Source organism: Natrix helvetica (genome assembly GCF_964273705.1).
Source record: "Natrix helvetica genome assembly, chromosome: 6".
Taxonomy (NCBI): Eukaryota; Metazoa; Chordata; class Lepidosauria; order Squamata; family Natricidae; genus Natrix; species Natrix helvetica.
In genome coordinates this window covers 56,699,197-56,727,050 of record NC_138553.1, presented here as the reverse complement: position 1 = coordinate 56,727,050, position 27,854 = coordinate 56,699,197, and the positions used below count along the sequence as shown (strand labels likewise).

The following is a 27,854-nucleotide window of genomic DNA, read 5'->3' as shown; positions in this document are numbered from 1 at the left end:
AGCCATCCGCCCATCGCTCATGAAAGAGGAAAAATCCCCCCCCATTTAGGAATAAAGCGAGAGCTTTTTTGGGGGAAGAGACCCTTTCTTCCCGCCCCAAGCATAAGAGCCGAGTCATATACCTCTCTGGCCCCGACCGACGGTATCTCTCGTTGCGGCCTGCACTTCCCGCCACAGCTCCCAAGCGCGTGTTGCCGCCACTCAACTGCCTCCGGACTGGAAAGGCGGAGTCCCCCTGGCGCCGGGGCGCCTCCTGTTCCAGAGACAGAGCCAGTTGGCTGAACGCGTACAGCAGCGAGCACAAACCACAGCCCAGGCACAGTAGCACCACCCGCGCCAGCCGCCGCATTCTCCCGCGGCCCCGGCCGTCAGCTGAAGCCGGGGCCTTGCCGGAGAGCGCCAATCCCAGCGGCGACCAGCAATTCCGCCGAAGCTCGACGACGTGTATCAGCCGCTTTGAGACTCGGAAAGGCGGCCGACACCGCAAGAACAGCAACGGCACCACTTAGGTCCCCAACACTGGACGAAGCTGAAGAGTGGAAGAGGCTTCCGAGATGGAGGAAGGCGGCGCCAGTTAGGTGCTGGGCCTAAGCGAGGAGGAGCCGAGCGGGAGGTGGGGATTGTTAGGCCTTGTGGCTGGCTGCTGGGGTGGAGCCACTAAAACTGCCGAAGGCCCATCCTGGCAGCGGGGGCGTTAAGCTAGAGATACTGAGCGACTGAGAAACACTTCGGCCATCGGGCAGCCGAGGTTTGACGTTAATTAAAGCAAAAACGGCAGAGGAGCTGGTTCTGTTTAATCGACAACTATTGCCTTTATGCACTAGTAACAGTGCATAAAGTTAACGTTCTTACTGTCAGCCCCCAGTGCTGTTACTTGGAAGACGAATTAAATCTGAATTAAAATTAGGAGCGATGCTGTTATACTGTTCATAGTGGGTTGCTTATGATCTAGTATTTTCAACCTGATCGGTAAAGCTCTAGAATTTCTGGTCGGGTTATTTTTTCTTCCTAGTTGGCAAACATTGACTTTGGATCGCCTGCATGCAAAAACGTGCTATGTTCTTGAAATAGGACTTCTGTCTGAATAGGTCCACTATAATATGTGGCATTTTAATGTTCTCCTGCATCATGCAATAACAACCGCTCCCAACAAAATTGTGAAGTAAGTTATTTTTATTAAGATGCTCTTCTGCCAACACATGTCTTATCTGAAAGATAAAAACAGAAGTTAACAAAATATAGTAAAATACAGTACAGTCTGAGCTCACTGCCCAACATCTCTGGATGGTTGTTTTATATTTTATGCTAAACCACAATATCTTGAATCATTTTTTGTAAATTAGTAATTTGCTTGAGAACCTTTAATGCCTCAGAGGGGAGCTACATAAACTGGCTTCCTTGGCATTACAAGAACTGATAAGTAGAACGCTGCAACCTCTTTTTAAAGGAGGGCAATCATTGATTACAATCAACATGTTTCTGAAATATGTTGATCATGACCCTATTATACTAACTTGCTAAACATCTCTCTGTCTCTGTAATAATGAAAAACTATGTGTTCTCAGAAAACAAAACTGATAACTGGCTATTCCATAAAATAGCTTTGTTTTAGAAACACATTTAAACTGTCTAAAGGAGTATTCTTTGAAAAGAAACCAATATGATCTATTTCCAGTAAAACCAAAATTGCATCATCTCATCAGACTGATATGCTGAGCAATTAGTCAAAGAGCTAATTTATAGAGGAATCATAAAACAGTTTTTCTCATGTTTTATTCCATTGAAAGCTGTGTCATATGATAAAAGCCTTCAAAAACTTACTGATGTCTGGTGAAGTTCACTAATTGCTGGGTGGCTTTGAGAATGGGCAGATTGGCAGTTGACCCTGAGTGGGAACTGTTTCAACAAACAAAAAGGAAACCTGTTTAACAATAGGATGAAATCTTCATCAAATATATCCCAAAGAACCAAATTTAATTTTGTATTTATTATTTAATAAATGAATTATGATACTTTAATATATTAGCCATCTAGGGTAATAAAAATCAATATTCAACATGATTGGGTAGAGAAAGTGTGATCCTAAGTTAACAATCAGAACAAAATTTTGAAAGATGGTATCTTCTACAGCAAGACATTCTCTTTTTTAATTCTAACATTCTATTTTTGTCTCTTGATTCATTTAATTTTTTTAAAAAAGTAATTTACCACTAAATTTATGAGCAACGGGAAAAAAAATCTCCCCTTGTTTGCTACAAATATCAAAATATTTTTGTAAAATCTGACAAACTGTTTTGATAGTCTGTGTATAATTGAGTTTAAGAAAGCAAGTCCCTTCTTCTGATCTATTTGGAAGAAGTATTTAATTATTTTGAAAAGGAAATTAAGGTATTTCTTAAGGAAAAGTTAACATATTCCTAGTAAATGGACTGAGTTATATTCAACTTTTTTGATACAGCAAAATGTTTCAGATACTATCAGTAATCATTTATAATTCTCAGTACTTACCATATGAATTAATCATTTAAAATATATTAATTTCTAATAAAATTATTTAGATCTTAAATAAATAATTCTAAATAATTCATTGATTTTTGGTTCCTTCCTAAGGGTGGGATAGTTGTTAAAGTGTGAGGACCAGCCATGTCACTTTTTTTCAGAACTGCTGTAACTGGATCATGAAATCTGAATATATGGGATACAAAATGAAATGTTTGTTAGATTAATATCCTACCTGTCCTCCAAGAGCTCAAGGGAAATCCAGGATTTTCCACTAATGGAGATGCTTTCTTTCTGCAACCAGGAGGGAAACAATGCCTCCTCTCCTCTGCATTTTCAAATGATATTCTGAATGTATTTTGGAGCATGTGTATGCTACATGGAGAGCAAAAGTCTTCTATATGGCACAGTATTGGATTATAACTCATTCAATGGTACAGGCACTCAGAAAATAGCCTTTGCTGTGGCAGCTTCAATTACACCATGTCTCCTCCCACGTTCGGTTGGTCACCCCCTTGTTATCTTTTAGAACAACAAAAACAGTACTATTCTACATAGTGTTTGCATAAGAAGGTTTTAATTGTTTTAGCGATATTTGAGATATGTTAAAGAAATTTATTTTTCTCTACCTGTCAGAAGTGTAATAAATCAGATAACGTATACATTTTTGTAATAAACAAATAGAGCAACCCAGTGTTTCTATATAGTAATAACTCATTGGAGAAATAGCCCATGGGATTTTTTATATTTTGTAGTCTGCTTCTAATGAAAAAGCACATCTAATAAATGATATTTATGATCACTTTCAAGCTTAATTTGCTATAGATGTCACATGCCTTAAATATGTTGCTGTTAATGTAATGCTACATTTATGAATAAAATGTATTTATATCAATTTATAAAGATGAATACTACAAAAGAAAATACTCTAAAAAGGGATTCTTACAAAGAAATCATGTAGAATTTAGTTTTGAAATGTATTTTGCATCAAAGAATCCAGTTCCTGCCATCCACAATGACTGAATCATATGGACTGATTGGGTATCTAAAGTAGCTTCCTAAATACTTGTGACAAAATGAATAACTAGATATGCCAATTAGTAGTTATATCACTTGTAGATTTCATTTCCCCCACATTTAGGTTGTTTATTTATTGGGAAATTACCTATAGAAATTTATTTTAAAAATTGAAAAAAATATTAAAGGTTACAGAGAAACTAATTGCACTGTTCCCCAGTATGACTTAAAGAAATAAACTCTCTTTAGAAACCAATAAAAGACCAAAGCAATACTTTGTAACATAAAAGTAGTCTGTGAGGGAAATGGGTGGTTCAAAAATGAGATAAATAAAATAAAATAAACATCCCAATTTCAGCCTTTTCAGTTCTTATTCATTTAGGAGAACACAGTTGTTAACTTATTAGACAGAAAAAGTAAGAAATAACATATTCAAATTTTACATATCACATCAGACTTTCATTTTATGCAACTAACTGTATTTCACATTTAACATTGTACAAAATAGACAGTACCATTGTGCTGTAGAAGTACTGGAGTTAAAAACAGAAAAATACATTACTGCAAGAGACCAGCAAACATCACAATCCGCACAAAACCCATTTCTTGCTGAAAGGCTGTCACTATACATATTTAATATTTTTGGTTAGAATTATTACCAAATATCCTATGTAACTTTTCATAGTTCACAAAATAAATATTTTAAGTGAAAAAAAGTTAATGCCTAACTTATGTGAAGTGCTCCCTTCAACAATACGCAACTGGACTTTTCACCAAAACAAATATTATTAACAGCCTGATCCTATGTATATTTTCCCAGAGTTAAATTTCACTGAATTCAGTGGGATCTATCCAAGTAAGTGTGCATAAGATTAACACAGAAACCACAAATATATAAACTGACTAGACTTTCTCTGCCAGCTAATTATTTTAAGATACATCATTATAAGAACCTTCATTTTTAAGTCACTCTGAATCTGAAGGATGTGTTCATGAGGATATTTGTGGGTACAAAAATGCTAATATTGATAACGGGTCCAAGCAACAGAAAAATACAATAAATTTGGAAAAATGAATTGGAATGCTTCTACTACTACTATTTACTTTGTGCAATGTAACTCTATGCATGTTTGTTTGGAAGTAAATTCCAAACAGCTAATGGCTAAATTCCCTAGGGCAGGGGTGTCAAACACAAGGCCCGTGGCCTCCCTTTTGAGCCGCAATGTGGTCAGATATGGCCACTGCGGCCATCCTGGAAACGGCAAGGGGCTGGTCTGCATCACTTCAGCCCAGCTCATGCCATCCAGGTGGACACGTGTGTGCACAGGCCCGGCCCACGACATCTGGGCAGCTGCATGTGTGCACAGGAGGCAGTGGGAGCAAGTGCAGCTGCCCAGATGGCATGGGCAAGGCCTATGCACACAGCAGGCGTTGGTCCAGCGTCACCTGAGTCCAGTCTACGCCATCTCAACGTGGATGCCACCAGGTTGCAGATAAGCCCTGTGCCCGCACGTGTCACCAGGTGTGTGTGTGTGTGCATGCGCGCACGGGTGGAGTCGGAGTGGGGACTCTGCAGCTGGCCCTCCAAGAAACAGGTGTGCAAGCAGTTGGGGGGGGGCATGTGATATGGACCACTGGAGGTGCTGCCTGGTGCATCCAGCAGGTTGAACCATGTGCTTCTCCCCTGCACCTCTGCCTCCAAATACTGCCATCATTGCGGGCTGAGACAAAGTGAGGAATGGGATGGGGTGGCTGCTGCCAGACACCATTGGGCTGCCTACTCTGTCCCATCTGTTTTTGCTTGCAGTTGGAGAGCAGGTCACCATTGGTCATCTCCTCAGCCCCCTCATGGGTCTTGCCCTTGGCCCGCACGTGGAGTATATTCCCGTTTTCCGCGCCCACCTGACACACCTAGCACCACTGCCAACAGCTTGCAAAGGTCCATTAGGCCACTACTTCATGGGGCGGAGCAGGGCTCAGCTCTCTCCGCCAAGAAGCCTCGGTGAAGGGGGCACATTATTGGAAGTCTCTACCCGACAGCTCCTGGGTGGCAACAGTTTCGGGCTTTAGCTGCCCTGCCCCCTGCCTCCCCACCCCTCATCCTGTGGGATGAGCCCCCTGCCCAACACCCCACCTACCGGAGATGCCTGGTTTTCCTCCTCAACCCCACCCGGTCCCCACAGGCACCATACATGCGAGCGACAACAAGCTGGCCATGGCCCCAGGTCATTCCCAGTCAGCCTTGACCACTCCTGCCACATCCCTCCTTCCCCCCCGGTCCCCGGAAGACAACCACAATGCTGATGCAGCTCTCAATGAAATTGAGTTTGACACCCTTGCCCTAGGGGAACAGCCTCAAGCCCAGCTGCATTTGCAGTAAATTATGAAGGTACCAAAATAATATGGCTGATGATGTTATCATACAAAAGTTACCATTATGTACTTTGCGACCTGATATGTGACACAAATAAGCAGCTTAAGATATTATTGTGATGACATCATTGTGCACATGCCATGACCCTCCTCCCCGCACTCGTTTGCACTGCTGAGTAAAAATGCAAGGACTGCACTGATTGTTGTAGTGCTATAAACTATGAACTCAGTGAGACATTTCTTAGAAATGCATAGACTTTTGTGCTGTCAATTAGGTATAAGTTCTGAATTGCTAATTAATTGCCTTATTAAATTAAAATAATTTTAGATTGGGTTTACATTCTGATCAGTAAATGTCCTTCATTTAAGTGGACAATCATATATAAAAACACCCTTAGAAGTTCTAAATCATAGAGTTAATCATTAATTTGTACATTAAAACATTTAACTGATTATAAACAAAATTTCAAAACCTATACTCATAAAAATATTTTATTGGAAAGTTTACATAATACTGAATGGGACTGTAAATCCTTTTGTTCTGTATCTCTATATTGTTAAATGCATAAATGACCACTATATCAAAAACAAATAACTGTATTTTACCTATGATTTACTCTATTATTTAATAAAAGTTATTTCAAAAAAATGCAAAAGGCTGATACAGGAACAAATGTAATACATATAGCATTTGCTTACTTATTTACTCTGGTGAAACATTCAATATCACTGGCCTGAATCCTAAAGGCTGCACAGGTTCTTTTCACACCCATACACACACCCATACATAGGCACCATTGCTTTTAAAGTTCACCTCCTCCAACTGCAGTCCCCTGCACTACCCATTTTCAATCTTGGGAGATCTTTGGGAATGCTCTCTGGTGTGGTGCAAAGAACTATGGCTAAAAAAACCACACACAAACAAAACAAAATAAACCACTAAACACATACACAAACTTAAAAGCCTCTTTGGATCCCAGCCTCCTGCTGAACAGATATATCATTATAACACTGAGAAAATCTCAGAGAAAGTAGAAAATATCAATTATGATGGCATCATGTTTGGGATTGTAAAGTTATCAGCAATAGTTTAAAGATATAGAATTTAAAAAAAAACAGAAGATGACTAATAAGTTCAGAATAAATTTATGTTCTATAACAGAGAATACCAGTGTATAAGGACAAGGTAGTACTATACTTGAATTATAAAGCTAAACAATGTAACAGATTTACTTTTTTGCTTGTAAACATTAACAATAAATGTTCTAAATGTATGAGGAAAATATTGGAGAAGCTAGCAACATTATTCAGTTACAATAATCCAGTAAAATGTGTTGGACATTGGCAAAAATTCATACAAATGTTATATTTAATAGCATTTTCCTATTCAACCACACCAAGTACCAGCAGGTGTTTTAAAGATAATCATTATGAAAAGTCTTTTGCAGCAAATAGTTGATTAAGTTGATCTTTGACTTGCATACATATATAACTATGATTCACAATTCTCAAATAATACATATTTAGGCAGCTTTTTAAATTCATTCACTACATGCCAATAGCATAGAATCCAAGAGTTCTGTTAAAATTCACTAAAGTAAAAGAGGAAAAGGACTTGCCAGTAACACTGCATCAAGCATATTCAAACCACATTTTCATGGCACCATTGTATATGAAGATTAAAAAATTGATCTAAAATGTTTTGTAGATTGCAGTGCAATTTAACTGCACTGCAGCACTGCTTGTAAAAAACTGCATAAATCATATCTGGGTAAACATAATCATGCATGGTGATAAGAAATCATGAAAATGTGGTAACTGTTGGCAGAGGTTGTATATATGTAATTTTTTGAGACGAAAGACTAAATAAACTGAAGTAAATAAACTTTAATGAGATTCTCCATTCAGTGATGAGGCTTCTCCTCTAGGTGAAGATGACCTGGACATTCCTCTCTCTGTATTGTCAGAACTAGAACCACTCTGACTGTGCTGGTCTGCAGAAGCTGCACTTGAAGCAGGTGACGACTTAGTTTTTTCCTTAAAGTCTGTAATAATGACTGTCAGATCACCAACAGTAACTTCCAAATGTTGAGCACTACTTCGATCCACATTTTTCAATCTCGGCCTAAAATAATATAAATAATCAAATGAAAGAGGAAACTCAGAAAATGTTCCAGTCTTTTACTTTAAAGATTTTTCTGGAACCACAAATAATGCTTGTATCTCCTGTATTATGATACAATTCATTATCAAGACCTTTTAAAATTGATTGAACCTTTAAATTATGTCAAGCAAATGTCTTTGTTAGGCCTGATCCCTGAATATTTAAAATAGAAATGTCAAATATTAAATCTGAGGTTTTAGATATGGCAGGCATGTTCTAACCTCATAATCTGTTTTTTTTAATTTCATTATTATTTATATAAATAACTCAAGAGGCAAACATACCAAATACTCCTCCTTCCTCCTATCTTCCATACAACAATAACCTTGTGAGGTTAGTTGGCTGAGAGTGTGAATGGCCAAAGTCACCCAGCCAGCTTTCATGTCTAAAGTGAGATTAGAACTCACAGTCTCCTGGTTTCTAACATGATGCCTTAACCATCCTACTTACCAATAATATGGAACACAATTTCACGAGGAAAGAGAGGCCAGAGAACATATGCAAAACTACTATGAGAAATATATGAAGCATTTGACAGATAAAGTAGTTCAGATCTGTTCTGATCTGAACTCTGGATTGGCAGTTCGTGTGAAGCTGACAGAAGTATGGTTCAACTTGGTTACTAGGTAGGTGTTTTGAGCCTGTTGGTCATGAGCAAGTAGACAGCCACAAGACAGCATTCAGTATATTAGATCTATGTCCCTCATAGGACACAATGTGGTTGGGTCCAGGCAGAGGTAAATTATAGGTACCACATTTTTTGCACTATAAGACACACTTGTCCCCCCACCCAAAGTGGGTGGAAATGACTGCATATCTTATAGAGTGAATATTGCGGCGGGGGGAGGGGTGTTGGTGCGACAGTGGCATTTGCCGCCGCCTGTCATCACTGCTGCTGTTCGCTGCCACTGGGGAACGCTGGAGCCTTCGCTGCCTAGCAGCTGATTGTGGTTGGGTCAGCCTCCCGGAATACTGCCAAACAGCTGTTCTAGACGGTGGGGATCACCGCTGATCGCCATTGCCATTCACCACTGATTGCTCCCGCCCAGTTGGCAGCAGCAGTGATAGGTGGCAGCAATCCCCACCACCTAGAACAGCTGATCGGCAGTATTCCGGGAGGCCGATCCAACCACCAATAGCTGCTCAGCAGCAAAGGCTCCAATGTTCCCCAGTGGTGGCGGCAGCTCAGCTCAGTTGACTGGTGGTGGGCGCAATGGAGCGGAGCCCTGATGAGCCATGTGCCGAGGCTGCGATAACGTGCTGAAGTTTACCAGGCTGTTTGCTGTAAGGACGCTAGCCAGATGAATGCTGGGAGACAGAGGCAGATTGTTTTTTCTTGTTTTCCTCCTCTAAAGCTAATGTGCATCTTATAGTGTGAAAAATATGGTAATCCTCAATTTATACCATTGTTTAACTGACAGTTCACAGCCATGACAACCTTGGAATAGAAGCTTCCAACCCTCCCCTGCCTCATGACTGCAGTTTGGGCATAGCAACATTATAAAGCAACCCTCCCCTGCCTCATGACTGCAGTTTGGGCATTTATGACCAGTTGACAAGTATCCTGTGATCCATGTGAATCTTTTCTGCTCATTTTTTCCAAAAAGCAATGAAGAATCCAGCAGGAAATTTTGCAAGTGGTGGGGATGTTAGATTTGAGGTTCATTCCTCCAGCCCACTGAGGGATTTCCCCTCCTTTCCATGAAGAGAGAGGAAATCCTCCCATATGCCAGAGAAAAGGAGCTCAGATCTGGCAAAAACAGTACTGAATATCTGTTTCAGTCCCTCAGGAGGGGAAAGCACTAGCAAATGATGGCATTTCCACCCTTTCAAAAGAGAAAATGGCTCAGAATGCTGGCATTCACTAATATTTTCATCAGATTTCAGGTCTGTTCCCTCAGCACAAGATAATTTTCTCTCCTTGCATGGAGGGGAGAGGAAATCCCTTGGCATACTGGGGTAACAGAATTCAAACCTGGCAAAAATGGTAGCCCCAGGGTTCTGACCCTTTCAGAATGCTTATGTTTGGTAGCACATTCCACTCTGGAAAACACTAGTGAATGCCAGGTTTTACGCTCCTCCAGAGAAAACATTACTGTGAAATAATAGAAAATACTTGTAGTTTGGGTTTTAGATTTTGGCAGTGGTTTGCTCTTCAAGTTTGTTTCACTTTAGTTTCTGAACATTTTCATTGCCAGACTGGGTAACATTATCCACAGGATTTTCTTGTCCTATTCTCCCTAGCTTATAAATGTCTGGTGTGCCAGTGTGGTCAACTGGTTATTTGATTAGTTGTTCATTTGGAGCTATATTCAAATTCTGAGCAGCTGTTTGGTTCTCTTGTTGATTGCAAGTCTATCCAACCTACAAACTAGAAAAAGCTTTAAGAAAAAGACTTCACCACCTCATCAACAATTTGGCTTATTCTATAAACTCACCTGAGCAATTCCTTCAATTAATTAAAAAACATCAAAATAAATGAAGAAGAAATAATGGTCTCATTTGACATGACTGCATTATTCACATCTATCAACACTGACGTGGACTTCCGGTTGATGTTGCAGCGAGAACGGCTAAAAAATAGCAGGCTCCGCCGAGCCTTGCAAAATCCAACCAGTAACCACTGTCGGGAAACCCTATGGGGTCCTAGCCACCTTGTAGGGATGGTGAAGGAAGAAGAAGAGCTTTGCTGACCACGAGGAACTCGCAATTTCCTCATTAGGTCCAATGCAAGCTCTCCCGAATGGCAGCAGGGATGACAGCCATTTTTGGCAATCACAGAGCTGGGACAACTGGGACTGTAAGATTTGTCCTGGAGCGGTTTGTGGACAGATCATTGAAACTGGGTGAGATAAGACCTGGTTTAAGTACAAGAATTTTAAATGAGAACTTCCAAATCTAAGAAAGTGGCGATTAAATACAGAGAAAGGAAAAAAACAACAACTGAATATGAGGAGGCAAAAGAAGACCAAGAGAAGCTTTAAAACTCAGAAAGCCTGAAAAAAGCTTAAACAATTTGAAAGGTGATTTTCAGGAGAGACTGTCTTGTTTATTTGTATTTCTAAACCCTCTGGATCTATCTGATAATCAGCTGTTTTTGACAGATTGTTTAACTTTGGATTTGGGAATAAGAGAACCATTTACTGGAAGAAGAGAAGTATTACAGCACTATAGCCACAGTATACTCAGTGAAAGTGAACACAATACATGCAAAGTCTAATACACAAAATAGAAGTAATAACATCTGGAAGACGGCCTGACCTTGATTTTATGTTAGAAGACGACTTGGGTAATTTGAGAATATGTAATGTGTTTTTTCCCTTCTGAAGTTTTCTAAAAGGAACTAACTTGCAAATAATTAAATGTTATTAAAATCGGCTATTTGATTATGGATCTCAAAGATTGGAGGAATCTAATGGATTAATTTGGATTTGGATTATTAATGTTATTTAACAGAACATTCTATGAGACAAAAGAAGAAAGTGATAGAAGAAAAAAGAAGATAAGTTAAATAAGACTTTAAAATTTGGACAATTGGGAAGATATATAATTGAAAAACTAAAAGGCTGTAAATTACTAAAGAATTTTAAAGATCATACATTTAGGGGTTTTGGAGGTATAATTATGGGATTGATGAAATTTTATTAAACAATTTTTAAATATTGAAACTTTGGATTATAGAAATATAGAGTAATTTTTATTAAATTGTTATAAAATGGATCTACAGGGGATAACAGATGCATATGAAGAAATATTCTTGATGTTAAAAAGTGTGCATGAAACTATAAAAAACAACAAGGAGACAAGGGGATTGTTTAAAGACACAGAAATGAATTTAGAAGTCACTCAACAATTGGGGAAAAGGATTCGGCCGGAAGTTCTCCAGTTGAACAGACATGGGGTGTGTGAGCTCTGAAGAGTCTCACATGAAACCCGTCTGACAAACCAATTCTGAGATCCTTTTTGGATCAGAACCCCCCTGGAGGGGGGGCGAAGAAGGGGCAATGTCTCATCAAACCCAGAGGGAGGCAACAGTTCCCTCGCAGGTTGGAGATTTCCTCTCTGAATCAGAGTAGGTGCGGCAGCATGGCAACATGGCTGCCCAAAAGCTGGCTTCCAGCCAAAGCAACTGAACAGGAGCGTGCAGGTTGAGATGAAAGACCGGTAAGAAGATTTAATTAACCCACGGTCATACATCAAAACTTGGAAAAGCTAAAGAATCTTGAGAGTATAAATAATATTAATGGACAGATCTGGATTTTGGCAAAAAGAAAGAAAGAAAGAAAAGGGAAAAATGGAGGATTGAAACACTACCCCCCCCCCAAAAGCCATTTGCTTGAAACAATTTGGATAGAAAAGGAAAAAGTAGAGAAGTGACAAACCCACTCAAATACAAACTCTAAATTTGGTTTTGGATTTGAAATAGAATCCAAACATATCGAGGAGATTTGCTTCGTCCGAATTTCTTCTAATTAATATATCTTAAGCAACATCAATTAATGAGAGGTGGAATGTAACAAGGAAAAAAATCAAGAAAAAAACACTATTTTCTCACTGATAACTGACAACCTAATCTTGTCTGTGTGGGAAGATTTAATTAACCAACTGCCATAAATCAGAACTTGGAAAAGCAGGAGATGAAGAGAAACATACCGAGTAAGGCTGTATGCAAGTTAATTCCAATTAATTTATTTTGAGTAACTATAACCAATGAGAGGTGGAAAGTAACAAGGGGGAAAAATAATAAAATCAAGAACTGGGAAAATATGAAGCTTTTTTTCTCTGCAAAAGATCAAGATGGCTCCCCCTTCTAGTCCGCTTTACATTAGCTAAATTAGCTAAATTTAAGGTGGACCAGACCTTTGAAATAAGAACTGCAATTTTGGAACTGGACGTTAAGGAAGAACAAAAGACTAAGATGGCTCCCTCTCTTCTTCCGGTCCACATTAGCTGAATTAGCTAAATTTAAGGTGGACCAGAACTCTGAAATAAGAACTGTATAATTAACTGTATTTTTGGAACTGGACATTATGGAAAGGTGGGAATTCAAAGAACTACATGAAATTATAAAAAATATGCATAAATAATTAAAATCAAGTCTAAATAGAATTCTGAACTCAAGAGAACTGAAGGAAGAAGGGAAGGAAGTAGGGGGAAGGGATAACGAAGTGGTAGAAACACTGGAAAATAAAAAAAACAGACAAAAACTTAATTGGGTTTGACAGTGGTATAGGGAAAACTGAAAAGGCGGATATGTCCCAACAAAAGGAAATAAAAAGCAGACAAAAGATCTCACTGAGTTTGATAGTGGTATAGGGAAAACTGAAGAGGGGGGTTATGCCCCAATAAAGGGAAATACAAAAGATTTCACTGGGTTTGACAGTTGCTTGGGGAAAATTGAAGAGGGTGGACATGTCAAAACAAAGAAAAAGGAGAAGACAGGAATACAGAAGTGGGACAAAAGACTTACTTGGAAAAAAATCAGATAACTAGAAATTGTTATATGGGAAATATAAAGCTGAGATATGTGGTTTACTCCTATATATGATAATTAAATTGAGTTGCTAACTGATTGAATATGATAATGGAAAGATAATTAAATAAAGGTTAAAATATATGGAATATGGACAAATATGAAACTGTTATGTGGAGAATACAAAGTAGAAGTATGTGATTCACTTTTATACATGATAATTAAACTGAGTTCTTAAATAATTGAATATGACAATGGAAGGAAAATTAAGTAGAGGTTAAATATATATGAAATATGGACACATATAGAACTCTTTAAGATGATGAACGAAGAGAGATGTGTACCGTTTATTATTCTACATAGTAGATTAATGGAATTGTAATGAACATTGAACAGTAAGGATTGTTATTTAAAGATAATTAAGGGTAAGCAAAATCAAGATATGGAAAAATGGAGGGGAACATGAAATATACTTATAATGGAAAATTATTGAGATTATAGAGACAGAACTACAAGTTTGGGGCGTGGAATGATGTATAACTATATAAATATAATGATGAAAATAGCTGGGAATCATAACCAAGTCTACATCCAGCCAAAAATAGGTGGATTTTCAAAATATATATATAATTACTATATATGTATAGGGTTTTTTTCTTTCTAAAAAGGAGGAGGATATAAAGTAAATAAGAAAGAAGAAACATCACTACAAAATTTATGGGACACTACAAAAACATTTATTAGGGGACTGACAATAGCTTATTCGGCAAGGAAGAATAAAGAAAAGAGACAAAAGCAAGAAACATTAGAGAAAGAACTTAAAAATTGGAAATGGATCTGCAAAAAGATCCATAGGAAATAAAAATAAAGGAAAAGAAAGAACTGATAAAACATAAATTGAATTGGATTGCACAAGAAGAGATGGCCCAAAAAATTAAATTTGCAAAACAAAATTTCTTTGAAAATGCAAATAAACCCAGAAGATGGTTAGTGCACAAATTGAAAAAAGAAAAAGAAAAAAATAATACACCATCTACAGGATGAAAAAGGAAATATACAACACCATAAGGAAGAAAAAAAAAACATATAGTACAGAACTTTTTTGAAAAATTATATAGCAAAGAAAATATACTGCAGGATAATATTGAATATCTAAACAAAAAGAATTTACAAGAAATTGAGGAAGAGAGAAGAGAAATGCTAAATAGGAAAATTATAATGATGGAATTGACAGAACACTGAGGAGACAGAAAAATAATAAAACACCGGGCCCAGATGGTATACCTGTAGAGTTTTATAAAAACACACAAGAGCCAATAGAAACAGAGATATTAGATCTATATAATGAAGCACTTATAGAAGCTAAACTATCAAAATCATGGAAGGAAGTGTATATAACCCTGATACCCAAAGAAGATTCGGACCACCAACAAATAAAAAATTACAGACCAATTTCATTATTGAATACAGACTATAAAATTTTCACATCAATAATGGCAGAGCGAATTTAAAAAAATATTAAATGAAATTATCCACATAGGATAAAACAGCTTTTTGCCAAAATGACAGTTAAAAAGTAACATGAGAGCAATTATGAACACACTAGAATATTATGAAGAGAACCCAGGAAAACAAGCAGCATTGGTTTTTCTAGACGCCCAAGATTCAAGATTCTAGATGCCCAAAAGGCCTTTGACAATTTAAATTGGCAGTTTATCATTACATAGTTAAAAAGGATGAGATTTGGAGATAACTTTACAAGGATGATAGAAACAATATATTCGATCCAAACAGCAAAAGTAATAATAAACAGAAGAATTTAAAATTTGGGAAAGAGTGAGACAAGGATGCCCATTATCACCCTTATTATTCATTTTAACACTCGAGGTCCTATTAATAGAAATTAGAAATAACCAAGAAATAAAGGGATTAAAAATAAAAAAGAGGAATATAAAATGCAGGCATTCGCAGATGACATGGTATTTATATTAGAGTAGCCATTAGAAACAGGAACTAAATTAATCCAAAAAATAGAGGAATTCAGCAGAGTATCAGGACTTAAAATTAATAAGAATAAAACAAAGATCATTACAAAAAATGTCATCAAAAAACAAGAGCAAGAATTTGAGGAAATTATGGGAATGCAGATAGTAAAAAAGGTAAAATATTTAGGAATTTGGCTGACAGGGAACTGTTCAACAATTAAGGAAGATAACTATAAAAATGATATAAAAATTTAAAAAGATTAAAAACAAGGCAAGAACTGAAAGATGAGGGAATAGATATAGACTGGTGGCCATACCTACAAATACAGGTGAGGTACAAAAAAGAGAAAGTGAATGATTTTATTAGGAGCCACAAACATTAGATAAATTTCTACAGGGAACCGAAGAGAAATTAATTTAAAAAATATCACTACTTATTAAGATTCAAGATTCAAGTCGTGAAAGAAACTATGATAACATGGGCGACAAATTTTGGATATACTATAGAATTGGCAGAATGGGAAAAAATTGGGAAACAAACTATAAATTAACAATGGCAATGGCATATAGAGATAACATATATAAGATAATTTACACATGGCATCTACCACTGGCGAGAATTGTGAGAATGTTCCCGGAATGCTCACCAGCTTGCTGGAAGTGCAACCAACAACATGGAATGTATTACCATATGTGGTGGACGTGCACATCTACGAAAAAATATTGGACAAAAATAAAAGACTGGCTGGAAGAAATCACTGCACTTAAAATAGAACCAAAACCGGAACTTTTTCCTATTAAGAATTATAATGGGAAATTATGAGAAATATCTAATTCTAATCATGGCAGTGAGAATTTCATTTGCACAGAATTGGAAAAATAAACACATACAAATTGAAGAAAATGTAATTAAAAAAATATTGGAATGCGTGGAAATGGACAGGCTCAGGAAAGAACTAAAGGATAAAGAGGAATCCGAATACTACTCAGTATGGGACTTATAGTATAATTGGCTAGAGGAAAGAGGAAAAAAAGTAGGAAAGCAATAAAAAAAAGTAGATCAAGAAACTACAAAATAAACACAAAACCGGAGAATGAATAAGAATGGAAATACAAAATAGACTGTAGATAAAAATAAAAGGAAATAAATGATATAAGATGATTTAAATGTACATAAAGGTTGTTATATATAGAACTGATAGAAAAGATATATGAAACAAAATATGTATATATAGATAGAGTTCCACAAGATTTATATGTACAGATAAAGGAAACACAATGTATATGTAAAAGAAGTATAATGTGTTGCAGAGATGTGTTTGTATAAACAAAATAATAAAATAAAATAAAATAAAATAAAATGGAACTTTGTGGAAGTTCAAGCCTTGGAGTCCTCTTTCATTGGGGGTATTACTTGGAACCCTGACATTAACCCGAATCTCCTTTTTAAACCCTAACCAGCTCCTCAGCGCCAGTCTGGGGTCCTGAGCCCCGAGCACCAACCTGTCATTTGGGCGGCATAAAGACTCAGAGAAGATGGAAGAGGTGATAACCAAGGAGGGAGTTACCGATAACAGCATGATGGTCCACCTCAAGATCATCTAGTCCCCTTCCGAATGTTTGGTGCAAGCAGAAGAGGCTGCTGAAGTGGAACGCCAACTGGGCACTCAGCCCAAAGAACTAACGACCCAGCAGCCCGCTCAGTCCGACCCTTCCAACTGGGGATAAGCTGCCGCAGGCAGCCCAACACAGGAGGTATACGTCAGCCAATACCAGACAGATTACGACCTCATCTCAGCCATAGCAGATAGGATGAACGAAGGGAAGGATGCAGATTGGATAGCTCAACTACACAATGAGGACACCACCGAACTGGATGACACTGATGAGTTCGTACAGTTACTCTGGGTCAGATTTGAAGATATGGACCGCAGGCAGGAGACCAAAGCACAGATTAAGGCCCTGAAGAAAAGGGCCCGCTCCCCTAAAGAGTTCGTCTGGGAATTCCAGAAAATAGCTGGGAACCTTAGGCACTGGCTTGAGTTCCTCCTCGTCCACTACTTCAAGGAAGCCATAGACTCAGAAAGGCTCAGAAAGAGGGGTATGATGGATCAGGAAATTAATCCACACCGGAAACAGCAGAGAGGCTGGCCAAGAGAGCCCTGGACCGCCAAGCTCTGCCGAAACCAGCCAAGCCATCACCTGGGGCACCAGGCATCTGAGTGCCTAACATCCACTCCCATCCCGCAGCCCCAACCTCCCTCAGCAACCCAAGGAAGATGGACGCCCAGGAAGCCGCTGGACGCAGAGAGATTCACCCAGCAAGCTGTAAAGGTTCCCCCTCCCCTCTGTGAAGGTAAGGAACCTCCAGCCAGGGTTCCTAACCCCAGTGATGCCATTGGGAGCAGCGGTGAAGATGACCTGATGGTAAGTGAAGCCATCTGTCCCTTCGCTGTTAAAATCAGACTAGTGGTGCTAGAAACCAGAAGGCAGGAGGGCATGGAGCTGCGCCAGGAGTATGATCAGCCTCCCCATTGTTGAAAAGCTAAGGATAAAGATGAAGACCCTACCTCACCCCATACACTTTGAGCAAGTAGATGGGACACTGATAGGCAGAGCCCCTGCCACACTAGTCACTGAACTTGTTAGCATGGAAATGGGATGACACCAAGAGCTCATCCAATTCGTAGTAGCCCCCAAGATGACAGAATCGATCATATTGGGGCTCGCTTGGGTAGACAAGTGGGGACCTACCATTACATGGGAAGACAGCTACCAAAAAATAAAGATAGGCATCGGTCCCTTACCACTGATCCCACCAAATAGCTGCCAACTGGCGATGAGCACCAGTGGGCCCGCTCAGTTGGAAATAGCCACAGCTGCCACAGAAGTGCCCCCAGGCTTTCCCCAGTTCACTAGAGCGTACCAAGACTTCAGTGAGGAAAACTACGTCCTCCCTCCTCACTGCCCCACTGACTGCACAATTGAAATTGAACCAGGGCTAAACTATCAAAACCAAAGATGCATTGTATGACCCAAAGGAGATGGCCGATGCCAACCTTGCCAGGAGTTTCATCCAACCCACAAAATCCAAAGTAGAAGCCCCTGTACTATTTAAGGAGAAGAAAGATGGGGGGTGAGACTTTGCATGGATTTTCGTGGAATTAATGCGGTGTGTGAGAGAAATAAAATTTGATTATTGTTGTAAAAGGAATGAACCTTACAGATTCCATCTTGAATAAGACTTCATTTTAGCTACAGCCAGAGCACTTTATTTAGCTTAGCATTTCTTTTTAACTGGAAGAAGCACTTTTAATTAGCCCAGATGGGAGACTGGAAATCCCCTAGCTCCTAAATTAAGAGGAATTAAGTAAACAAGGGGATGTTGGCATCAGATTCGTTCTCAAGAACTTGATATAAATTGATTAATTATCTTGTTATTGTCATATAACGGATGTCTTTGTCATATATCGGGGATTTGTATTGTCTGTAACAGGAACTGAAATCTTGTCACGCATGGGAACAGATGATGGGCGTTTTTTGGGCTTTAGCTTAACTATTGCAATGATAGTCAAGTACAGTTATATAACTGTATTATGAAACGCCTTTATGTAATCGATGACATCCACAAAAATTGTATTTAAACTTTGTGTTTAGCCTTATTGATCATTCTCTCTCTCTCTGATTAAGAATCCACTTGCGCAAGTGTAAATAAATAGATGCTTTTTGTTGATCATAGTCTCTTCGACCGTTTCTTTAATATATAGAAAATATATAGAGAATATATTTTTCTCTCAGTGTGGGTAGAGAACACCTACCCACTACCCCTCATGAAAGATATGCTGAACCATCTGTCAAAAAGCAAAGTGTTCACCAAGCTAGATTTGAGAGAAGTGTATTACCGAGTGCACATTCGAGAGGGAGACCAAGGGAAGACCACTTTTAACTATACGCTGGGCTTCCAATTTGAGACAAGCGTATTACCGAGTGCGCATCAAAGAGGGAGACCAATGGAAGACCACTTTTAACTGTCCGTTGGGCTTCTAATTTAGAGTCATGCTTTTTGGGCTCCAAGGAGCCCCTGCGATCTTCATGCAGCTGATAAAGGAGGTGCTGCATGAAGACCTATACGAGGGAGTCCTAGTTTACTTGGATGACATTCTCATCTTCAGCAAAACCCTAAAAGAACACATTAAGCTAGTGCGGCAGGTCTTGAAGAAACTCCTAGCAGTGAAGCTCTATGCAAAGCTCTCTAAGTGCGAATTCCATAAGACCACCCTAAACTACTTGGGCTACCCAAGTGGTCAAGCGAAGGAATTGAGATGGATCCAGGGAAAGTGAAAGTAGTGCTAGACTGCAACCCCCTTGCACACACAAACAACTCCAAAGCTTCTTAGGGTTTTTGAATTTTTACAGACAATTCATACCGACTTTTGCTGAGGTGGTCTTACGCCTAACCGAACTGCTGAAGACTGGGCCCCCACCAGTGAATCCACAGCCAAATCAGCCTTTGGTTTGGACGCTAGACAAAATATGTTGTCAGAAAGTATTTGAAAAATTAATGCCTTTTTGCGAAAGAACTAATTGTTCAACATCCCAACCCTGAAAGGCAATTTATTGTTCAAGATGATGCCAGGGATATTGCGGTGGCGGCAGTGCTTCTCTAAAAGAACCCTTAGGATCGGCTATTGTCCTGTGATTACGTGTCCAAGAAACTAACTGACACTGAGAGGCAATGAGTGATTTGGGAGAAAGAAGCCTTTGCAGTTCATTGGGCACTCCTCTTGTGGAGACATTTCCTAGAGGGAACCCAGGTGTGTTTCAAGGTATGGACTGACCATAAGACCCACGAAGCCTTGAAAACCCCTTGGAAGCTTTCCCCAAACAAGTCCACTGGGCACAATATTTCTGGTGATTCAACTTCAAATTCAAATATATACCAGGGGGGAAGAAATCTATTGACAGATGCACTACCCAGGAGACTCCAATTCGAGAGTGGCGGGAAGAAGTCATCCACGCCATCATCCACGACCCCCAAATTGAGGCTCAGGTCACTACCAAGAGTCAAGCCAGATGCGGGTCCAAGCCCTTGGAAGAGAAGCTGACTGCTGAATAAAAGTGTCACTTCCAACAGATCAATGGCTCGCTGAGAATCGAGAGACATTAACCATGAGGGAAGGACTAGCATGAAAAGGGTTTAAACTTTACATCCCCAACAGCTTGAAATTGCAAGTCTTACAACACAGCCATGACTTACGGCTGGCCGGCCACCTTTGATTTCTAAAAACTCTACACCTGGCTCAGAGACCATTTTGGTGGCCAAAGATGAAGGCAGATGTAGAAGACTATATAAAGAGTTGCACTACTTGTGCCACTATGAAAATGAGACCAGGGAAGCCCCCAGGACTACTCCAACAAGTAGCCGAGCCCAGACGGACATGGGAAGTGACTGCAATGGATTTTATAGCTGAACTCCCGAAAGTGGGGGATACACCATTATCTGGTCTGTAACTGATCTGTTCTCTAAGCAAGCACACTTTACCGCTTGTTCAGGACAGCCCTCAGCCAAAAAACTGGCCAAGATGTTCATCAAACAGATCTACTGGCTGCACAGAGTGCCACAACGAGTGATTTTGGACAGGGGAGTACAATTCACAGCAAAGTTTTGAAAAGAGTTCCTGAGGTCTGTCAGATCGTCTCAAGGACTTAGCTTGGCTTTTCAGCCAAGTACGAACAGAGCCGCAGTTCAAATGCCTTGGTGGAGCAATGCATCAGATGTTATGTGGATAGCCAGCAGGAGAACTGGGTGGACCTACTACCTTTTGTGGAGGGGCTTATAACAACACGGTACATAGCAGCACTGGACTGATCCCTTTCCAGATCACCAGCAGCATGGAGGTTTGTCCCTATGCCTGAGCTGCCAAGAGAACAACCCTCTTCCATGACTAGCTGAATGGAAAGAAGGATTGGGAAAAAGGCGCTAGCAGATGCCGCTGAAGTTTATAAAAAGCAAGCTGATAGATCCCTCCAACCATCCTTTCGGGTGGGATACCATGTTTATCTGTCAACAAAATACATTCGGCTAAGATTGCTAGTAAGAAGTTAGGACCTAAATTCCTGGGACTCTTCCCCATATTGAAAGTAATTAACCCAGTAACTGTGTAGCCCCCCCCCCCCCCTGCAATACCAGGGAAAGTACATTTAGCATTCCATTACAGCTTGTTAAAACATCAGTTCAAAGTTGAGACCGCAGCGCGCAGCACCTCCCAAACCAATTGTGGTACAGTGTGAGACACACTATGAAGTTAAAAAGATATTGGACTCTTAAGTTGCACCCCCTGTGCAGACTACAGTATCTAGTTCATTGGAAAGGATACCCTATGTCAAAAGTTACCTGGGTTAAGAATTGGTATGTGAAAGCAGATGCATTAGTGATGGAATTTCATGATAAATTTCCCAATAAGCCAAAGGGTCCTCTTGGGCGGGGGGGGGAGAGGTGGTTAACATAGCACATGCTGACTGACTTAACCCTCTGCCTTCCTCTCATTCCAGTATATGATTTTTCAAAGGAGGGGGTGGCTGTCAACCCTGGAATCCATCTTTACCGTTGGAGCTTCAGGGCTGCCACATTTGTGCCTGGGAAAATGGGAGGGGGGATTGCATGAAGTGGTGGAAGATTACCCGCAACATTCCTTTCTCTGGGAGTCAAGGGTATTCAGCCTGCAGATGGGAGTGACTGAGGGTTTCTCCAGTTGGAATGTTGAATTGATTGGACCATGCCATGGACTTGTGGGTGCAGGGGAAGGATCTTTGACTTTCTTTTGGATGGAGAAAACCCGAAACTCTCAGATTTGGGTTTTCCCAGATGTGCCAATATGACATCTCTAATAAAATAGAACTTTGAGGAACTTCAAGCCTTGGAGTCTTCTTTCATTCGGGGTGTTATATGAAACACTGGCACAAGGGTTCATGAACGTCAACTAGCAGTTAAATGGCACAAACAAAAATCTCTGATCTCAAACCACATTGATAATAAATAACACCAGTTATTTATTATCAGGGAAGGAACAAAAATAATTGCTCATGCCGGCACCTGCCACTCCCGTGAATTTATTGAAACCTGATATTCTACCAAAGGAGCAATTAACAAGCATATTGATGTAGATCCAGGTTATAAATATGTAAGAAACCAGGCCATTTGAACAACCAATCAACAAGAGAACCAATCAACTGCTCAGAATATAAATATAGCTCCAAACAACTAATCAAACGACCAACTGACCACACTGGCACACAAGACATTTATAAGCTAAGGAGAATAGGACAAGAAAATCCTGCTGCTGCTGTTACCCAGTCTGGTAACGAAATGTTCAGAAACTAAATTGAAACAAGCTTGGAGAGCAAACCACTGCTAAAAACATTACTGTATTCCAGAGTTGAGCCTTCCAGAACATTGGTGTTTACTAGTGTTTTATCAGTTTTGAGGCCCGTACCTTCAGTGCACTGAGAACATTCCTTGGTGTGCTGAAGAAATGAACCCCAAATCTGGGGAAAACAATAGTGAATGTCATCATTCTTACAATTATTCTCTCTGGTGGTATGAGGAAAGGGACTAAGCCTCCTGGATGGTGTGGGAGTTAATGCCCTCTCCCCAACCCACCAAGACTGGGAGACTCGTGGTGCCGTTCAATGTTTCAATAATAATCAATTCCCTGCTTTACGAGCACAACTAGAAGCTGGGATTGTAGTCATTGAGTGAAACAGTTATATAGTCTCTCACTTAACAACTACTTTGCTCAATGACTGAGATTCCAGGCCCAATTGTGGTTGTAAGCGGGCACTATCTGTAATCCTTGATTGAATGTTTCTGTCTATACTGAAAAATGTAGTGGTCCATCCGCTCTTCAAGAAGTTAGCAACAGATTTTCATTCAATGCCATTGTGGAAATTTCTGTGTTAGATGAAATTAAGGGAAAGTAGGTCTAAAACATCTGGTCAGCATCACATTTGAGATCATGTAAAAATTGATATCATACAGCAAATATCCAATTACAAAGCATGACAAGACATGAATTTCTAGTGCTATTTTCACAAAATCAATGTTAGGTCAGGTATATTATCATTAAGTTTGTAAATTCCATAAAAACATTGTTCGGTATAATGTAATTTATTAATTTAAGTTATCAGAGAGGTTCATGTCCTCATTGCTGTTTCACTATTTTGATTTGGTACTCTTTGCTTTTTTCATTGTGCTAAAGAAAATTGTGGATTAATTAATCAGTTTTATTTTAGGCAAACAAAAACACCATGAGCTATCGACTTCAGAAATTTATTTGAATCTGCAACACGATGTCATATGTTCATTTGTGTATTCCAAACTTGAAAACAGCAGCTTGCTGATTTGATTTTTAAATGTATTAAGCATAGTTACAGCACAAAGTACATGAGCATTGAGAAAAAGAAAATAATGGGCGTAAGGGTAAGCAGTCATTGTACATATTTATCTTAATAAATACCAATATGTTATATCTAAACTGGCTCATTGTATACCCACTGATACATGTATCCTTTAAAAATATATCTAAACTCTCTAGTAATTTTGCAGCAACAAATTCTATACTTTTGCATTCTTAAAAAAGTATTTTGTTTCAGTTAATGCTTCTGAATTTTGCATTACGGGAAAAGAGGAAAAAAGTTTATTGCATGCTATTAAATGGGGTTTAGAGAAATCTAGGAGACTGGAAATACTGAAAGCTTATTTACAAGGAATTTTTTTGAAATAATAATAGAAATCAACCAAACATATTAAATCTAATAAAAGTTAAATGATCTTTACTAAAGACATATTTACCTTTTATAAATAATTTCCTTAATTCATCTCCCAAAATTTTATTTAATGATGGACAGTCTCATGCCTATATTATTGAAGCTACTAAGAGTCTGAATGGGATAGCATGAGGCAAATCCAGTTATTCAAGTAGCAAAAATTTAATAATATTTTAGCTAAAGTGTATTTGGAAAATGGAGAACCTGGGTCAAAGCTTCTGAAACATAACTTATGTAACTCATGCACCACATTTTGTAGCAAAAGTATGCTCTGGAACAAACTGGGAATGAGGTTATATAATGCCTTATAATGGAACTGTTATTGTGGTATGGTTTACTCACCTTGGTTCATGGCTTAGTTCACTTTGTGAAGACATGAGATAGGAGATGAGAGACTCGTCAAATGTTGTTTTTTAAATCACTGTGGAATATCCTAACTAAACATGTACCATCATAAACTAGCAAGGCCCAATATTTACACACAGGGGTCCTCAAACTTTTTGAACAAGGAGCCACTTCATGGTCCCTCAGACTGTTGGGGGGGGTGGACTGGCTAGGTGGGCGCGGCTGGGTGGCATGTGACTGGGTGGCTTGGTGGTCATGTGACTGTGTGGGTGTGGCTGGCTGGGTGTGGTCAATTTAGCAGTCCATTTTGCCAATTTAGCAGTCCATTAAATAATACACGCAAATTAAACTTAAGTTTGTTTTCCTCCTGGGGGTGTTTCATTTTTAAAGTTGTTTATGAGTCTAGTGGCCCACTTCAGAAAACTCAGTTTTTCAGCAATTCTTCTCAGCCCCAAGGAGGTTAAAATCAATCTCTCTCTCCCTCTCTCTCTCCCCTTCCCTCCCTCCCTCCCTCCCTCCCTCCCTCTCTTTCAGTGTGCTAGAAGAGCAAATGGGAATGGAGAAGAGAAACCTTGCTGAATTCCATTCCATTCTCTCTCACTCTGTCACTCTCTCTCTCTGCTAGGAAAGAAAAGTCTTCAAGAAGAGCAAAACGGGGGGGGGGGGTACTGAATTCCATTCCCTTCACATCGCTAGGGTATCAATCCACTTTTTGAATATCACTAACTGGACCTTCCTCGGCACGTGCCGAATGCGCACAACAGGCTCGGGCAAGTCTCAGCACATCTGGCAGGCAGAATTGGACCAGGCAGGGATTGCTTGGAGTGGATATGCCGAGGAAGCCCCAGCACTTCTGATCCGCTGGCAAGCCAGCCCTTCCCGCCTCCCTCTCCAGTGGTGGAGATGGCTGTCTTCCTTCAGGAGCGGGCAGCCAAGCGGGAGAAGGACGGGCAGCCACGTGGGGGGGGGGATGATGACAGAGTAGGCAGCTACTGTTGCGGCACACACTCCTTAGCTAGCTCACGTCTCGCCAGCCCCACTTTGTCAACAGGAAAACGAGCTCGGAACGGAAATGTGGCAGGGGGGCTGCAACGCAGAAGGCTGTCTTCAGTCCAGGGAAAGGACTGCAGCCTCGGGGCTCCATCTGAAAGAGCTGCGTCACTTGGGCAGCGCTCCCAAAAGCATTGTGGAGCTGCTGCCTCGGACAGGGCGGGGCTCTGCTCTCCTTGTTGAACAGCCCCGGTGAAGGAGGCACATCATCGGGGGTCTCTACCCCAGCAGCTCCTAGGTAGCAACTCTGCCACCGCTCAGCAGACCGAAGGAGGCAGAGGCCAGTTAGAAAGGCACATTAGCCGTGCACACCACCAAGGCTGTCAGCAGCTCGCACAGGTCCATTAGACTGCGGCCACTGTGAGTGGGGAAAGCCAGATCCCCATCGGAGCCCTGGCTTCCCAGGCCCAGCAGAGATGGGGCGGGGAGGGAGGAGAACGCAATACGGCCTGGGCTTGGATGGCCAGAGCGCCGATGGGGATCGAGCTTTCCCTGCTCGTGGTGGCCGCATTTTGCCTGCTGGGAATGGGCACGCTTTTACCACCTCTACTCAGCCTTTCTAGCTGGCCGCTTTGCCTCGGCAATGGCACTGGCCTAATGGACCTGTGTGAGCTCCACGGTGCTTTCAGGGCACTGCCCGAGTGACACAGCTCCTCCCGTGGTCCCTTCCCTGGACTGAAGGCAGCCTTCTGCCTTACAGCTCCCCCCCCCCCATTGCATCTCCGTTCCGAGCTCATGTGCCTGTTGGCAAAGCTGGCGAGACACGAGCGAGCTAGGGAGTGGGCAACGCAACAGCCGCCACATTCTCCCCTCCTCCCACTTTGCTGCCCATCCTTCTCCTGCTTGGCTGCCCGCTCCTGAAGGACAACAGCTGTCTCCCCCACTGGAGAGGGAGGTTTGCAGTCAAATTCGGGGAAGGTGCAGCTCATGAGTAGCCAGTCTTCCTTCCATGTGAGTGGGCAAGTCAGCAGGGCGCTACCCAAACCGGTGCCTGGGGCTCAAAGACCCTCCTACTCCAGGCTTGGGGTGTGCGCCACTTCCTACCCCCCCCCGGTGATGCTTCAGGGAAGTCCAGCTGGGCGCCACATGTTGGGTCTGGTAGTGGACAGGGAAATGTGGTGCTTTCCCCCATTTCCTGTAAGGCCTGCTGGAAAAGCGCCCCTCTCATGCACTCACCGTTACTGTCGGGTGCGCGAGGGGAACACACTATACGCACAGGCCAAAGGCAAGACCTGTGAGAGGGCCAAGGCGATGACTAGCGGTGACCTGATCTCCAACCGCACACCAAAAGAGATGAGAGGGAGTAGGCAGCAACCACCCCACACCGTACTCACCTTGTCTTTGGAGCAGTAGTCGGAGGCAGAGGCACAGGGGAGAGGAGTGCGGTCCCGCGGGCTGGATGCATCGGGCAACCATATGGCCGACACATGGGATGGAGCAGGCACGTGATCCTCATCACGTGCCTCACCCGCCCATCTGCCTGCTGCCAATACAAGTGCTGCTGCCGCCATGCCTGTTTCTTGGAGGGTAAGATGCGGGGTCCCTGGCCATCTCCCAAGCCCTTTGGTAGTCGCGGCAGGTGAGGCACCTCTTCCCAAGACCCCCATTAGTCAGGAAAAACCAGCCATGCATGGAGTGGGTGGGAGTGGCCAGGTAGGGTGTGGAGCAGGGGGCGGGGCTGAATCCCTCCACTGTGTGTACTAGATACATTGTGTTGGCAGGCTGGATCTGGCCCGCAGGTCATAATTTGAAGATCCCTGATTTACAAACATAAATATATATAGTGAGTTGAGTTTCAGAGAGGCATAAATATAGTTTTATTTAGTGTAGTCCATAAGTTCCCAAATTTTTGGTTTACAGAGAACTTGTGCCTCAGTGGTTTTCATGGCACCTCTAGGCCAGAACCCTGACTTGATATCTAGGTAGTAGTTTCTGCAGTATTTGATAGATCTTAAGTATTGTATGTTTTCCCTGTAAATACAAAATACCCCGTGTGTCCCTGTGTAACATACACAATTTAAAAACCACAGGGATAGACAATACGGGAATGTTTACAGATCTCCTTTTTGATTTCACATATTTTATTTATTTTCTGTGTTTGATTAACATATTTGGCTTTTAT

The 27,854-nt window shown here is 40.8% G+C and overlaps 2 protein-coding genes across 6 annotated transcripts in view; both read right to left on the bottom strand.

Annotated features, from left to right (window-relative positions):
• GXYLT1 (glucoside xylosyltransferase 1) overlaps positions 1-5,527 on the bottom strand; it is a 64,064-nt gene extending 58,537 nt beyond the window's left edge. Inside the window, exons 1-3 of one of the 3 annotated variants that reach the window (XM_081957190.1) lie at positions 2,509-5,527; positions 1,822-1,896; positions 123-1,208 (exon numbers count right to left, since the gene is read on the bottom strand). In XM_081957190.1, coding sequence (XP_081813316.1) covers positions 123-349 — 227 coding nt within the window. In that variant the 5' untranslated portion in view covers positions 350-1,208; positions 1,822-1,896; positions 2,509-5,527. Of the gene's footprint in view, positions 1-122 lie in introns of all 3 variants that reach the window. The other 2 variants (XM_081957189.1, XM_081957191.1) reach the window with 2 other exon arrangements.
• A 900-nt stretch (positions 5,528-6,427) lies between these two features.
• Positions 6,428-27,854, bottom strand: part of YAF2 (YY1 associated factor 2) — an 83,561-nt gene continuing 62,134 nt past the window's right edge. Inside the window, exon 4 of one of the 3 annotated variants that reach the window (XM_081957211.1) lies at positions 6,428-8,014. In XM_081957211.1, the coding sequence (XP_081813337.1) occupies positions 7,777-8,014 (238 nt within the window). In that variant the 3' untranslated portion in view covers positions 6,428-7,776. Of the gene's footprint in view, positions 8,015-25,326; positions 27,490-27,854 lie in introns of those variants that run through there. The other 2 variants (XM_081957209.1, XM_081957210.1) reach the window with 2 other exon arrangements.